The 13,473-nt window shown below is 54.1% G+C and overlaps 1 protein-coding gene across 10 annotated transcripts in view; it reads left to right on the forward strand.

The window, feature by feature from the left end:
* Positions 1 to 13,473, forward strand: part of KCNAB2 (potassium voltage-gated channel subfamily A regulatory beta subunit 2) — a 158,019-nt gene that overhangs the window by 112,332 nt on the left and 32,214 nt on the right. For all 10 annotated transcript variants that reach the window (XM_061567981.1, XM_061567983.1, XM_061567984.1 and 7 more), the window contains 3 exons: positions 6,884 to 6,927; positions 11,829 to 11,866; positions 12,539 to 12,618. In XM_061567981.1, the coding sequence (XP_061423965.1) occupies positions 6,884 to 6,927; positions 11,829 to 11,866; positions 12,539 to 12,618 (162 nt within the window). The remainder of the gene's footprint in view (positions 1 to 6,883; positions 6,928 to 11,828; positions 11,867 to 12,538; positions 12,619 to 13,473) is intronic.

Here is a 13,473-nt window from a genome sequence, read left to right on the forward strand (position 1 = left end):
GTCTGTCCGCGTCGCGCCCCTGATTTGCTGATTTGTGACTGCTCCGCCCGCTTGGCCTCCGACTCTGAAATGAGCGCTCCCTCGCTGGCTCCTGGCGCCACGGTGATCTCCCGTTAGCGCCCCCGCTCCGCGTCCCGTTAACGCGCCGCTGTCTCCGACTCGTGCGGACGCGTTCCAACGTTCCTTACCCTCGCTGGTGAGCGCACGATCCTCTCGATGGTGCCTCCCGTTTATTTTCTTTCTCCCCGAGTCACTGGAAAGGCGAGCTCACCCATCTCTGACCTGTTGTTAATATAAATGACGCGCCACGCTGGCGAGATGTTATTTCCCTCGCCTGGTATGCAGGAGGTCGTGGGTTTCGATTCCCGACCCTGACGCCTGCGTGATATTTAAATCTCCACGTGATGAGCGACTATCATTTGTGGCCCGGTCGCTTCTGAAAAAGAGCCTCACAGCTCAGTGGGCCTTACCTAGTAGTAAAAAAAAAACTGTTGGAATGGTTTAAGTAAGAATATAATTTGCCGCATTATTACAGGCCAGGGCTGTTACCGCGAAGGAAGGCGCTAAGTTTTTCATGACGGTTACCGGCAACCCGCGGCGTTAACCGGGGCGGCCGCCGGGGTCGAACCGCGAACCTCTGAAACACGGGTGGCGTTTGGGCCGCGTCCAGCGCGCCTCCGCTAATTATGAACGCTCGCGATATCTTGCCGCCGTCTGCGCGGCGCGTCCGGTTCGTTACACCGCCTCCGTGGTTCGTTAATAACGCGCCCCATTTGACGCGCGCTCCCCTCTCCCTCGCGACTCTCCGTCGGTCGACTCCCTCTCCACTCGGTGAGCACGGCGATGCTGTGCGCACCCTTTGGACCTCCTGAATGCTTCACGTCCTCCGCGGACGCGTCGACCCGCGGGGACGCGCCGAGCGCAGCGCGACGACATCGCATTTAGATTGCTCCGATTGTTTGGCCCGCGATAACTTTCCACGTGATTGGGCGCCTTTTTGTTGAGCTATTGTTTGTGGCGAGGTCTCTTCTAAAAAAGAAGTTGATAGCCTCGGTTGGCTTTACCTGGTAAGGTAAAGAAAATTGTTTCGTAAAAAAAAATTACGTGATTTGTTTATCCTATGCTTTGTGCTCCTATCGTGTTTTTGTGTTGTTTGTTGTTGTAATGTTTTGACCCCGTGCCCCTACTGGACATCTGTGGGGGAAGAGAGCTTTGTTGCTCATCGAATTCCTCCGGTATAAATACATTTTCTGATTCTGGTGCATCGCCACAATTGGATTCGTAACGCCTTTCCATCGCAGCTGCGTTTGAAGGCGTCGCTCATAATAGCACAACATGCGTGTCACAGCGAAGGAAGATCGTTTATTTTGTCGTCATTATTCTGGGTAATGATGACGATGATGATCTCATCGTATTGATGATGGGGAGGCTTGCGACAGCTGGGGTCTCATTATTTGTGTCGTTAGCGTCGGCTGTTAACGCGATAATTGAATTTTCCTTTTCTTTTTTCAGCTTGCCAATGCTAAGGCAGTATATCAGTTTATTGACGATGAGTCTCAAGTCACACCATCCAGTAAACGTATGCGCACACTAAAATATTTATATATTTTTTACAGATGAGGCCCACTGAGATATGTAGCACTTTTTCAGAAGCAACTTGGCCACAAATGATAGCTCAACAAAGTGGCTTATCACGTGCAAATGTATAGCAGCCAGATGCTTTAAAACGCACGTTGATTTTAAATGTGGAGAGAGAAACCGGAAGACCAGGAGATAAAATCCAAGTGACCACGGGGAGAGAGGCACGCAAAACACCAAATATACAGGTGTCAGGCTCGGGATCGAACCGACGCCCTCTTGTATACCAGGCGAGGTAGTTGTAAACATCTCGCCTCCGTGGCACCCCACGCGCACGCGCAACCGTGAATTATTTTCCACGGGCCGCCCTCTCTGAGCGGTTCCTTCTGCTCCACCATACATCCTCCTAACGACCGCCTTTCAACCACGCGGGTACCCCACGGTGAAAAATCCGCACAATCGCCAAACTCCCCACCCCCACCGTTCGCTTTCACGAGGCTTCAGCGAAGCTGTCACCGGAGCAGCCCAGGACGCCACCGGTCTGTTTTCCAGCGGCCGTGAAAAAAAAAACGCAGCAGCCGAAGAGCGCCGCCTCGTCCACGCCGGGGTGACGATGGTGAAGAGAGCAACTCGATTGGGTGGTGATCGCTCCGTCACTTGGTCAGCCAGAAGCGGAGGAGTAGCGAGCGGCACCCAAAAGGATATGCCGTGCGTGGGTGTGCGGGCGACCGTGCGGGCGGAAAGTCTCCCGATGATTTATCCCCCAATATTACAAGCGGCTCTGTATTTTTCCCTGGCGAGTTCGTTTCGCGCTTGAGCGGGAGGCGGATTAACGGCATGCGTTTGCACTGTGGACATCGCTCGAGGCCGGGGGGGGGTGGGGGAGAGATCCTGAGCCCCCCCCCCCCACTTATTAATGGGACGTGCACGCAGCCCGGCGATCTCTCCGAGGTTGTTGTCGAGGCCTTTTGTTTTAACTGACGCCCGGCGGCGGCAGCGGGGAGGCTGTGAACATTGCTCGCATGAATCTGATGGCGCGCTCGCACGACCACGCGGCGCGCGAGCGAGCATGAGACCGAGGGTGCAGGGCAGCAACAAAATAGACGCGTGAATGCTAAGCCACAAGCGCACATGCAACGTGCAACTACACTCGGAACACACATGCGCATCAACCAACTCGTGCACACCAACACTACCCCACAAAACAAAGACACCCCGTTGGGGCGAGTGCGGTTAGCGGGCACCTATGAAGGTGCCCGCTAACCGCACTCGCACGGCACACGAGGGGGTGGGGTGGCCAGCATCACGCCCGGCTGCCTTTGTCTTCCTTGTGGCGATGTTTACACACCGCAACAGGTACTCATGTAAGGCTGATTCGACCTAGGGGTGGCCTAGGACCGATTCAAATAATCGTCACTGGTGTTGGCCATGAGCGGGAATCGAACTCGGGTCGCCGGGTTGTTAGCGCAGCGCTCTAACCGCTACGCTACCGCTCCCCAACACTACCCCACACAAAGATAAAGACAAAGATCCCCCATATAGCCTTAACAGACTGTAGGGGCAAGTGCTGTTAGCGAGCACCTATGAAGGCCGCAACGGTACACGAGGGGGTGGGTGGCCAGCACCACGCCCGACCGCCTTAGTCTCCCTACCCCACACACGCGCACACACACGCACACACGCGTGCGCGCACACCAACTAACGGACTCGCGCTCGCGCAGACCCCACGCGCGCCTCCGCGTTGCGCCCGTCTCCTGGAGGCAGCGTTACGACGACCGCGGTCACTTCCCCGCTACATTCACGACGCTCGCGCAAACTTCGCGCGGCTGGCTTCCCGGAGCCCCCCGGGGGCGTCGCGTCGCTGCGGTAGAGTCCCGTGGCGTTCCTCTCGACCCCGAGTCGTCTAATCGCGGTTCCACGGCGGCTGGGCAAACTCGCAGGGCGTCGTTGGGCACCTTGGGGGCCCAGTAGCCGAGATGTGCAGCGGAGCAACGCACGGTACCGAAGCTCTTGAATAACGCGTGACGGACACGTTTTCTCAGCGCTGTCAGTTGGTGGCCTCAACCGGCGTGCCGCTGTGGTAAAGGCCCCAGGCGTAGCGCCGCGGTATTTTTGAATGATAGGAAATACTCTCCGCTGTGTTCACAAGCTGCGACGGACGAACTTTCCTTCTCCGTGATGTTCAGTATCCCATCCAGCCCCCCCCCCGCCCACCAGCTCCTGTCCTCTCTCTAGTGGTTGCCCATGAGCAGTACGGCAGCAGAGAGTTACCGTCGGCCCCCGGCCACCCAACCCCCCATTATTCATGATGATGATGATAATGATGATGAATAATCGGTGGGTGGAATCATGATGTATCATTCCACTGCTGGATGGCCTTGCCGAGCTGAGCCGAGCAGGTTGCACGGGACATTGGGTGACCATACTTCACCAAGCCGGTCATTGCGGTTGGGGCTTTGGTGCGAAGGTCGTCGTGTGTGATGTTGCACGCTACTCATTTGAGGGGGGCGCCCGGTACTTACTCATACGACCGGGGACAACGGGGTTGGCGAAACGTCCGCTCCAAACGAGCCGGCGTTGAAATTATCCAGCGACGATTGTGAAATAATCACTGCAACAGCACAAAAGAAATATTTCTAAATAAAAAAAATTAAAAATCTGCTTCGACTTGGTGACCCCAGCTGGGCAAGCAGCCACGTTTTGTTTATTCGGGCCTGACTTGCTGATGAGACCCTGAAGGTCAAACCTGTCTCATAAATACTTTGCTTGGTTAAGTAAACGCTGCTGGACATTGGTCTGGAAAAAAAACCTATTACACTGAGGGACGAATGGTATAGGTGTTGTTATATATATATATACTTTTTTATGTTTGCATAACCGGTAACCTCATGGGAAAAAAAATAATGCAAAAACGGGTTTCCCACATGTACGCGGAAATGTCTACAGCAGGAAAAAAAAAAACGCGGCAATGTTTTCTCGCTTTCCGGTGACAAACGACAGGGAACTTGCCGTGGCGGCCATGGTTGTTTATCCGCGCCGGAATTGCGATCCGGAGGTTCGCTGACGGTTCGATTCCGTCTCACGGGGGCGCGGCAGTCGAAACGACGGCGCAGGTTTCGGGATCTTCTTCTTCGTCTCGTCGTACGGCTGCTGATGTTAGATTGCAGAGCGACGACGACAATTTCACGTTAAGGTGGTCAAGCCCAGACAACCGCGTCAGACAACCGCGTCAGGAGCAGCGGAGTTGGTACCGCTGCGATGTCTCTCACTCGTATCTGTGGACCCGCCATTGCGTCGTCATTGCTGCTACGGTCTGTTCTGGATTACCACAGTCGCACTGGAGAGTTACATTTTTCATTTGTGCATCAGGTATCCGCATCTGCCATGGTTTGTGTCGATGCGGTTTAGGAGTGGACCATGAGTTTCGTGGAAGATCAAATCCAGGGATCTTCTGGGACGAATTGGGTACGGCACGGTTGGTCGACGAGCAGGTCACTTGTGTTGGGGGGTGAAGTGGTGGGGGTACCGCTCGCCGCAGTCCAGATTGTTGTAAGAGGTGAACGTGGCAATGACAGGGAGCACTCGCGCGCGAGTCTGTACATCACAGTCGACCAGCAGGTTGCTGATGGTGGGGTAAAGTGTGGGTACGCTCGCTTTCTCCTACTAAAGTTCTACTGGAATCGGTTACCAGTTCCTGCCTATCGGAACCCGCGAACCAGTTCTCAAAACAGGTTACAGGGTTACGGGTTAACGGCCCTCTAATGGTCGGTAGAGTGGTCAGAAACCTGTTCTCACAGGCCGTGCGTCTGGCACATTTAATTAATCACTGTTGTCGAGCGCTAAAGGCCCAAAAGGCCAAGCCGTCGGCGACAAATGGCACTCAAAGTTGTAATAGATGATGATAGTCAACACGTGTCTTGAACTTGAGCCAGGTTATTTTGAGAACTTGGGGAGGGGGTGGGGAAGGAGACGATGGGGGGAGGGAATTCAAAAGTGGAGCAGTGCGGGGGACGAAGTGGAACGAGAAGTATTGTGATCTGCTGCAGTGTGGTGAGTGAGTGGATGAGTGAGCGGGTGGGTGGGTGATTGAATGGGCGAGTGGGTGAGTGAGTGGGTGAGTGAATGAATGGGTGGGTGGGGAGCGGTCGTGCGTGGGGTTAACGCGCTACGCTACGAATCCAGCAACCTGAGTTCGATTCCCGCTCACGGCCAACACCAGTGACGAATATCTGAATCAGTCCTCTGCCTCCACCAGGGCAACTCGGGCTCAAATGCGTACCTGGTGCGATGTGTAAACATCGCCACTGGGGAGACAAAGGCGGTCGGGCGTGGTGCTGGCCACCCACCCCCTCGTGTATCGTTCCGGCCTTCATAGGTGCTCGCTAACAGCACTTGCCCCAACAGCCTATAAAGGCTATACGGGGATCTTTGTCTTTTTGAGTGAGTGAGTGAGTGGGTGAGTGAGTGTAGCGTTCAGACGTGCAGTAGTGTGGATGAGATGAAATAGGTCAGGTTGAACTTCACGGGAACAGAAATTGTGGTCGTAGCGACAGAAGAGTGACAAGGGAGGTGACCGACTACCGGAGTGCGAGTGACTTGGCTGTTGTACGCGTGGGCCCACCGCCACCTTGCAGCCCAAGCTTACAACAAAGCTTTTCGAGATATTGACCTGTGCCCTCGTATGCATGGTGGGTTTTCTCTCCGTGTACACCCCGGTTTCCTCGCCCCCGCGGGTGTAAATGCTTCACTTACGGCACAGGCCAAACATTTCATGAAAGAACCCTTCTGCAAAGGTCTCCCAGACGATTTCGTGGCCGAAGGGCATTTATTTTTAGTTTTAATCGTTGCAACATATCTCTCCGCAAACGAAGCCGTTAATGTTTACAATCAGTTGAGGGGGGTAGCCATGGCTGAGTGGTGCGGCGCACTGCGCAATGAACCCGGCGAGCCGAGTTCGATTCTCAGCCACGGCTTGTATCAGTGGCGAGAGATATCTAAACCGGTCCCGGGCCTTTCGAATCCTCTTTCGCCAGCAAATGCACTACTCACAGCAGTGTATTGAAAAAGGGATGTAAATTATCACGAACGATTATACGGTGAGATTGATTAAGTGACGGCGGCGGCTCGTAACGCACTAAACCAGCCGGTGTCGGAGTAACGTCGTCACGGCTGTGGTTTACGAGACCACCTTGGCGTGCGCCGCAGCATAGCAGCGGACAGAAAATGGTTGTGGGTCTCATGAGTGTTGCGTTGAGCGTTCGTGTTGTGCTCGCCTTGAACCCCCGTCCTGTCGTTGTCTTTGCAGGAATTTAGGAAAGTCAGGCCTCCGCGTGTCATGCCTGGGCCTTGGTGAGTAGAACCCCTGACCTGCGACTCCCTTTTACCCCGACGGATGTTTATTTTTCAGTTTTTAGAGCATCACGAAAAATACCACGTTACGCTGACGTGCGAGCGCGCGCAGAATTATTTAATTTTGACAGCATGATTGCAAGGTTTGTCGCCTAATATAATGCCTCCTATTTTTACATTTTATCATGGAGAGACGCATTTGTAAATGACATTTGAGAGCCGGTATTATGCATGTTGAACTTTTTTGGCATCGTACCTAGCCAACTGTGCTAATCGGAGGTGCGGGGGAAGAACAACAAACTAAACCAAAAAAAATAGTGAATGGTCTTGGGCAGGCGGCCATTACTGGGAAGGGGGGGGGGGGACGACGGCCCATGGACAAGACTGGCGATGGAGTGGCAACCAACGGAAGGAGCGCGCCTGGGAGGACCACCGTCGCGGAGACGGAGCGGACGAGATCGGCTCGTGCCACGCCACGCCGCGCGCGGGAGACGGTGGGGCTTAGAAGGCTGGCATACAGCAGCAGATGAGCAACGCGTCTGTCTGACGATTTATATCGCCTTTCTCGACAACCTTTTTATTTGATTTCGACCGATACCCCACCCGCACGTCGTCGAGACGTCACGAGCGGTTTGGCCACTCGTCAAAATCGCCGGGGTCCACGTCGGGCACTCACGCCAGCCGTGGAACCAGAGCCGGAATTTTCCCCGCGGGAGGGAAAAAAAAATAAACTCGTCGCCATCCGCAAACAGCATTCTGTACGGCGGCGGCATCTCCGCAATGCCTCCTGCGCCGATCGTCCGTCCTTGGTGGGGGGCCGAGCGGGTGAGAGTGGGGGCAGTGCCAGGCCTCGCCTGGCGCGATGGACGTTGTGGCGGCAGAGTCCACCCTGCGCCGGACTGCGCCGTGGCCTCTGATGGTCTCAGGCTCCGCGTGCGTGTGTGTGTGTGTACGTGTGTGTATGTCTGCCCCATGACCTCCTGCCAGCGGGCGTTCGACACTTCACGTGGCCTCAAGGTGCACTTGGCCTGGCACAAGCGTCGTGGTGACGTCACCGCCACTTAGTGGCGAATGGCGGTTGTTGTTGTTGTGTGTACGTGTGTGTGTGTAGGTGCTCCAATCGGTGATGGGGCAGTTGTGGAGAGAGTGGAGAGTTTCCCATACCTGGGCAGTGTGCTCATAACCGGCTCCAGTTTAACAGCAGAGGTCTCACTCCGAATCAGTCGAGCGGCAATAGCTTTTCATCGGTTGGGTAACGCTGTGGAAGCTACCTGGTTTGTCGCTCCGCACGAAGCTTCAGGTCTTCTCAGCCACGGTCATTCCCTCCCTTCTCTACGCTTGCGAAACGTGGACCCCCCTAATGGAGCATCTTTGCCGGTTATAAACATTTAGGCTGGCCTACCTACGATCCATCCTGGGTTTAACCAGGCTGGATTGTGTGAGGAGCTCACAAATTCTTGAAAGATCTGGGCAAAGTCCCATCGGTGAGCTCCTTCGGCAGGCAAGGCTGCGTTGCCTGGGCCATGTAGCCCGCATGCCCAGCCACCGCATGCCTAAACAGCTTTTGTTCGGCCGGATCGAGGGGGCTGAACGGGCGCGGCACGGACTAGAGAAGAGATGGAGTTATGTGGTAAAGAGGACTTGGAGCTGAGTGGACTTGCCGATGATTGGTACCAGCGGTGTCAAGTTCAGCCTTTGAGGAGGAGGCTCGTGAAGGACGCTACTGGGCAGTTGGAGTCAGTCGCCCTCTAACAACAATGGAGGGCGGAGGAGCGACACTCACAACAACGAGCGGAGCGCCGGGTGGCTAAAGCATAGCAAGTTGGCACAGTAGGGGGCAGAGGTGGGACAAAGTCATTGTTATGCAAGTCCAAGTCGAGTCTGAAGTCATCAAATTCATGACTCGAGTCTGACTCGAGTCCAAGTCACATGACTCGAGTCCACACCTCAGAGGTGGGACAAAGTCATTGTTATGCAAGTCCAAGTCGAGTCTGAAGTCATCAAATTCATGACTCGAGTCTGACTCGAGTCCAAGTCACATGACTCGAGTCCACACCTCTGGTAGGGGGCACAGGTGGTGCATCAGCCAGTCATCTCGGTCATCTCAGTCAGTCGATCCGTGGAACCTGGGTCTGCCCCGTGACCTCCTGCCAGTGGGCGTTTGACACTTCACGTGGCCTCGAGGTGCACATAGCCTGGCACAAGCGTCGTGGTGACGTCACCGCCACTTAGTGGCGAATGGCGGTTGTTGTTGTGTAGGTGCTCGCAAACAGTACTTGCCCCAACAATCTGTTCAAGCTATATGTGGGCTCTTTGTCTTTTTGTGTCTGTGTGTGTGTGGGGAGCGGTAGTGCAGCAGTTGGCGCGCTGCGCTATGAACCTCGCGATTCCCGCTCACGGCCATCACCAGTGACGCTTATATGAACCGGTCCTGGGCCTCCCCTAGGTCGACTCAGACTCAAATGAGTACCTGTTGCGTTATGCCCGAACGTGGTGCTGGCCACCCACCCCTTCGTGTGCTGTGCTGGCCTTCATAGGTGCTCGCTAACAGCACTTGCCCCAAGTCTGTTAAGGCTACACGGGGGATCTTTGTCTTTGCGGTCTGGCATTGCCATGTTGGAGGAGGAGTAGTAGGGCATCTGACGAACGTTCATGTCGTTTCCACGAATGAAATCTGAAGCTGACAAGGTTAGTGGGAGAGAGAAATCGGGAGGGTATCCCTTGTAAATTTACGGACATCGGCAATTTCATCGATGCCATTGGTGACAGCATCGATGATGTCTTCATAATATTGTTTAGGGTAGGGTAAAGGTGCAGGACTGCAATTGCTTTCTTCGCACCACTGCTGGCCAAAGGGCCTCCACTAGAGAGAGTATTTGGCCTACTCTTCCATGCTGGCCAGACGTAGTAGAAGAGGTGGGAGTACCCACACTTTACCCCACCTCACGTGACCTGTGACCTCGGGGTGCCACGGTGGAGAGATGTTAGCTACCTCAGCTGGTCTACAGGAGGTCGTGGGTTCGATCCCGACCCTGATCCCTGCTGCATATTTGGAGTTTGCGCGTCTCTCTCGCCGTGGCTGCGTGGATTTTTCTCCAGGTCCTCCAGTTCCCCCCCCCCCCCACATTTACGATCAACAATGCGTTTTAGAGTATTTGGCTGCTGCAAATTTCCGTGTGATAAGCTATCATTTGTGGCCAGGTCGCTTCTACAAAAAGAGCTATATAACTCAGTGGGGCCCTACCAGGTAAAATAGAAATTGTTTCTAGTTTTAGTCTTCAGCCGTGTAAATTTTGACTGCTGGATGGATAGAGGCGACCTTCTGGACTGCAACGTGCAGAGCTTTGTGATGGCTACAGGCCGTAGCCATTGTTGTTCTCATCATTATCATAGCCCTGTGACCGAGTCTTGGAAGACGCGTTGACACTCGGCAGCGCAAAGGTTTCTAATTAAATGAATATCAGCGTATGGGGGGGGGGGGGGTCACGCAGGTGTAGGACGGCGAGGTGGAAGTTGTTGTGAAGCGATCGCGCTCGGCCCCCGCAGCCACCCGGGTCACGTGGGGGGGGCGGGGTGAAGGGCGGGGAGCTTCGGGCTGTACAAAATTTAATCACGTGCCGACACCGTGGATAGCGAGCGATAAATAACTAAACGGGCGACGCTTTGCTTTCGCAACGAATGGAAGTAAAATGCGTGACGCTTGGGTCCTCCGGTCGGCCTTTTCGTGGGGCTCTGTGCCCGTGTTTCCCCGGCGGCCTTTTGTTTCGGAGTGTGGTGGTCGAGAGCCGTGGTGGCACCTCCGGGAAGGGGCCTGGGTTCGATCCCGGGTTCTACCCGCCCCGTGATTCACGTTCCTCCAGCTTGATATATTTTAAAATCACCGTCATAACCATACAATTTTTGCCTGCATGAAAGATGTTTGTTTTCATTATGGCGATGATGATAGTCGTCGGCGTTTTACCGCTGTTGACGTATTTATTGAAAGATGCTTTCCACCATCATCATCATCGTAGTCATCGTGCAGTTGCTGGCGTGTTTAACGATGTCGGTCTGTCGTGCCGGTGTCAACTCCAGGAGCACACCGAGCCCCTTGCCCCTCCCCCCCAAGCTGCAGTGAGGAGCGTTTAAAAAAGAAAAAATACGTTTGGTGAGGGCCACGTCGTGACGATGAAACGGACGACATTGTCACCTGTGGAAGCGTTCTGTCTAACGGATGCGCCAGTTACTGCTGTTACAGTTATCCGTGCTCGTTCTTTGCAATGTTGATGTTTGTTGTCTTTTGGTTTTGTTGCTGCACCAGGGATCTCCCGTGTAAAATAGCGGGGCAACTGGCTGCTAAACTGGTCCATCACCGGTGTAACAAATCGAATCAACTCGACATTCTTAATTCACTCGCCATGGTGGTGAGCTGTTAACTACCACGCTTGGTATGCAGGAGGTCGTGGGTTCAATCCCCGACCCTGACGCCTGTATATTTGAAGTTTTGCATGTCTTTCTCCCCGTGGTCATGTGGATTTTTCTCCGGGTCTTCCGGTTTTTCCCTCCACATTTAGAATCAACATCACCCATTCAGAGTATTTGCCTGCGATAAATTTCCTCGCGACAAGCCACTTCGTTGCGCTATCATTTGCGGCCAGGTCGCTTCTCAAAAAAAGAGCTATGCAGCTCGGCGGGCTTTACCTGGTAAAAGAAAAAAATCGTTTAGTAAAAAAGTTGGAAGAGCAATTCCCACAACCAAATTTAACGGGAATGAGCTACACGACGTCGGGCCAGAACCCGGGACGTCAGGATGCTGAAGGTGGTGCCTTGACGGCGCACGCTTGCGGTTACGGCAACGCCGCGTCGCTTGCAATGATCTCACTCTCGTTGTTGTCGTTGTCACGTTGCCTCCCCCCCCACAGGCACGTGGGTGACGTTTGGAGGGCAAATCACCGACGAGGTAGGGACACCTGAAAAATTAAATACACGTGGAGGGATGTGGGGGGGTTGGGGGTGCAGGGGGGCCAGGGGTGTGATGGGGACAAGAGGGGAGGTGGGTGACGGGAGCACGCACACACGTGCGTGTGTCGTCGAACTTGAGCATGTGTGTGTGTTGCACGCGTGGGAACAGATTTCTTATTTTTATTGATGCTTCGATACGACCAGCACGTGATTTATTAGCCACAGCCATAGCGGGAGGAGTACTAGATGATCCACTCACTCACACTGCAGAACAGGAGGAGAACATGCAAGCTATACTCACTGCAGAACAGGGGGAGATCTTACAAACTCCACTCGCTCACACACAGGCTCGCACACACTCGCACTCTGCAGAACAGGGGGAGAACATGCAAGCTATACTCACTGCAGAACAGGGGGAGATCTTACAAACTCCACTCGCTCACACACACACTCACTCAAACACTCACACGGGCTCGCACACACTCGCACTCTGCAGAACAGGGAGAGAACACACAGAAGCCACGCAGAGAGGTTGCCCGGCTTCTGGAATCGAACTCGGGCCCTCGCCATCGCGAGCCGACGAGTGTCACGGCCGCCGCGTGGGCTCGCATCTTGACGGCGCGCGCTCATCTCCCCGCGCCTGCCGTGCGCGCGCTTGCTCGCCCCACAGATGGCGGAGCAGCTGATGACCATCGCATACGAGAACGGCATCAACCTGTTCGACACAGCGGAGGTGTACGCCGCAGGCAAGTGAGTGACCGCCACCGCCCCCCCCCACTCCCCTTCGCCTCCTCCTCCTTGTTGTCCACATCGTCACCGGCATCGTCATCCACATCGTCACTGTACGCTTCTGCGGCCATCAGAAGCGCTCTTCCTTTTTATATGAGGAAGCCACGGGAGCTTTGCACTTTTAAATCATCTAAATTGAAAACGTGTTTTCTTTAGAACTGCTTTTTATCTTTAGTTTGTTGTCCTTCCCCCCCGCACCTTCGATTAGCACAGATGGCTACGTACGGTGTGAGAGATTCAACGTACATATAGAGTTATAGCTCAACATTTATATTACAAACTATACAACGACCAAACCTGTATATACATCAATTACGATTCGCGTACATTGGTCGTGAAAGCCTATGTGTAGTGATTTCAACTGAGTCGCAAACGTTGTTCTTTTTAGAGGCAACACTTTTATTTGTAACACGTAACACAAGGGGTAACTGCCCCTTCACCAGATACAGCCTAGGGTGGTGACAACCCAGATAACTACTCTATACAGAGGAGTTACTGCTACGAAGGGTCGGGTCCCTACTCGGGTCCGCGACCACGTGTTTGCCTCGAAGACTTTGAGCTTCCAGCTTGAGATGAAGGGCTTCAGCTGGTGGACGTGGAGCTTCAGCCTTGTAGAACGCAGCGACCCCGGTCCCTCTCAGGAGACAGATTTTGACTTATATATATAGATAGATGTGACGGTTAAGCCGAGGGGGCTGTGTAAAATGGGCTGTCGCATCGGATCCTAGCCAAACGTATCTTCAGAGATGGGGAAAACAGCCACATTTGCTGCTGACGTAGGTTTTTGTTGGTATGGCTGTTGCGTGTTATTGTTGC

The sequence above is a fragment of the Lethenteron reissneri genome, chromosome 40 (assembly GCF_015708825.2).
Source record: "Lethenteron reissneri isolate LAM-NWPU_2019-01 chromosome 40, ASM1570882v1, whole genome shotgun sequence".
NCBI classification, from domain to species: Eukaryota; Metazoa; Chordata; class Hyperoartia; order Petromyzontiformes; family Petromyzontidae; genus Lethenteron; species Lethenteron reissneri.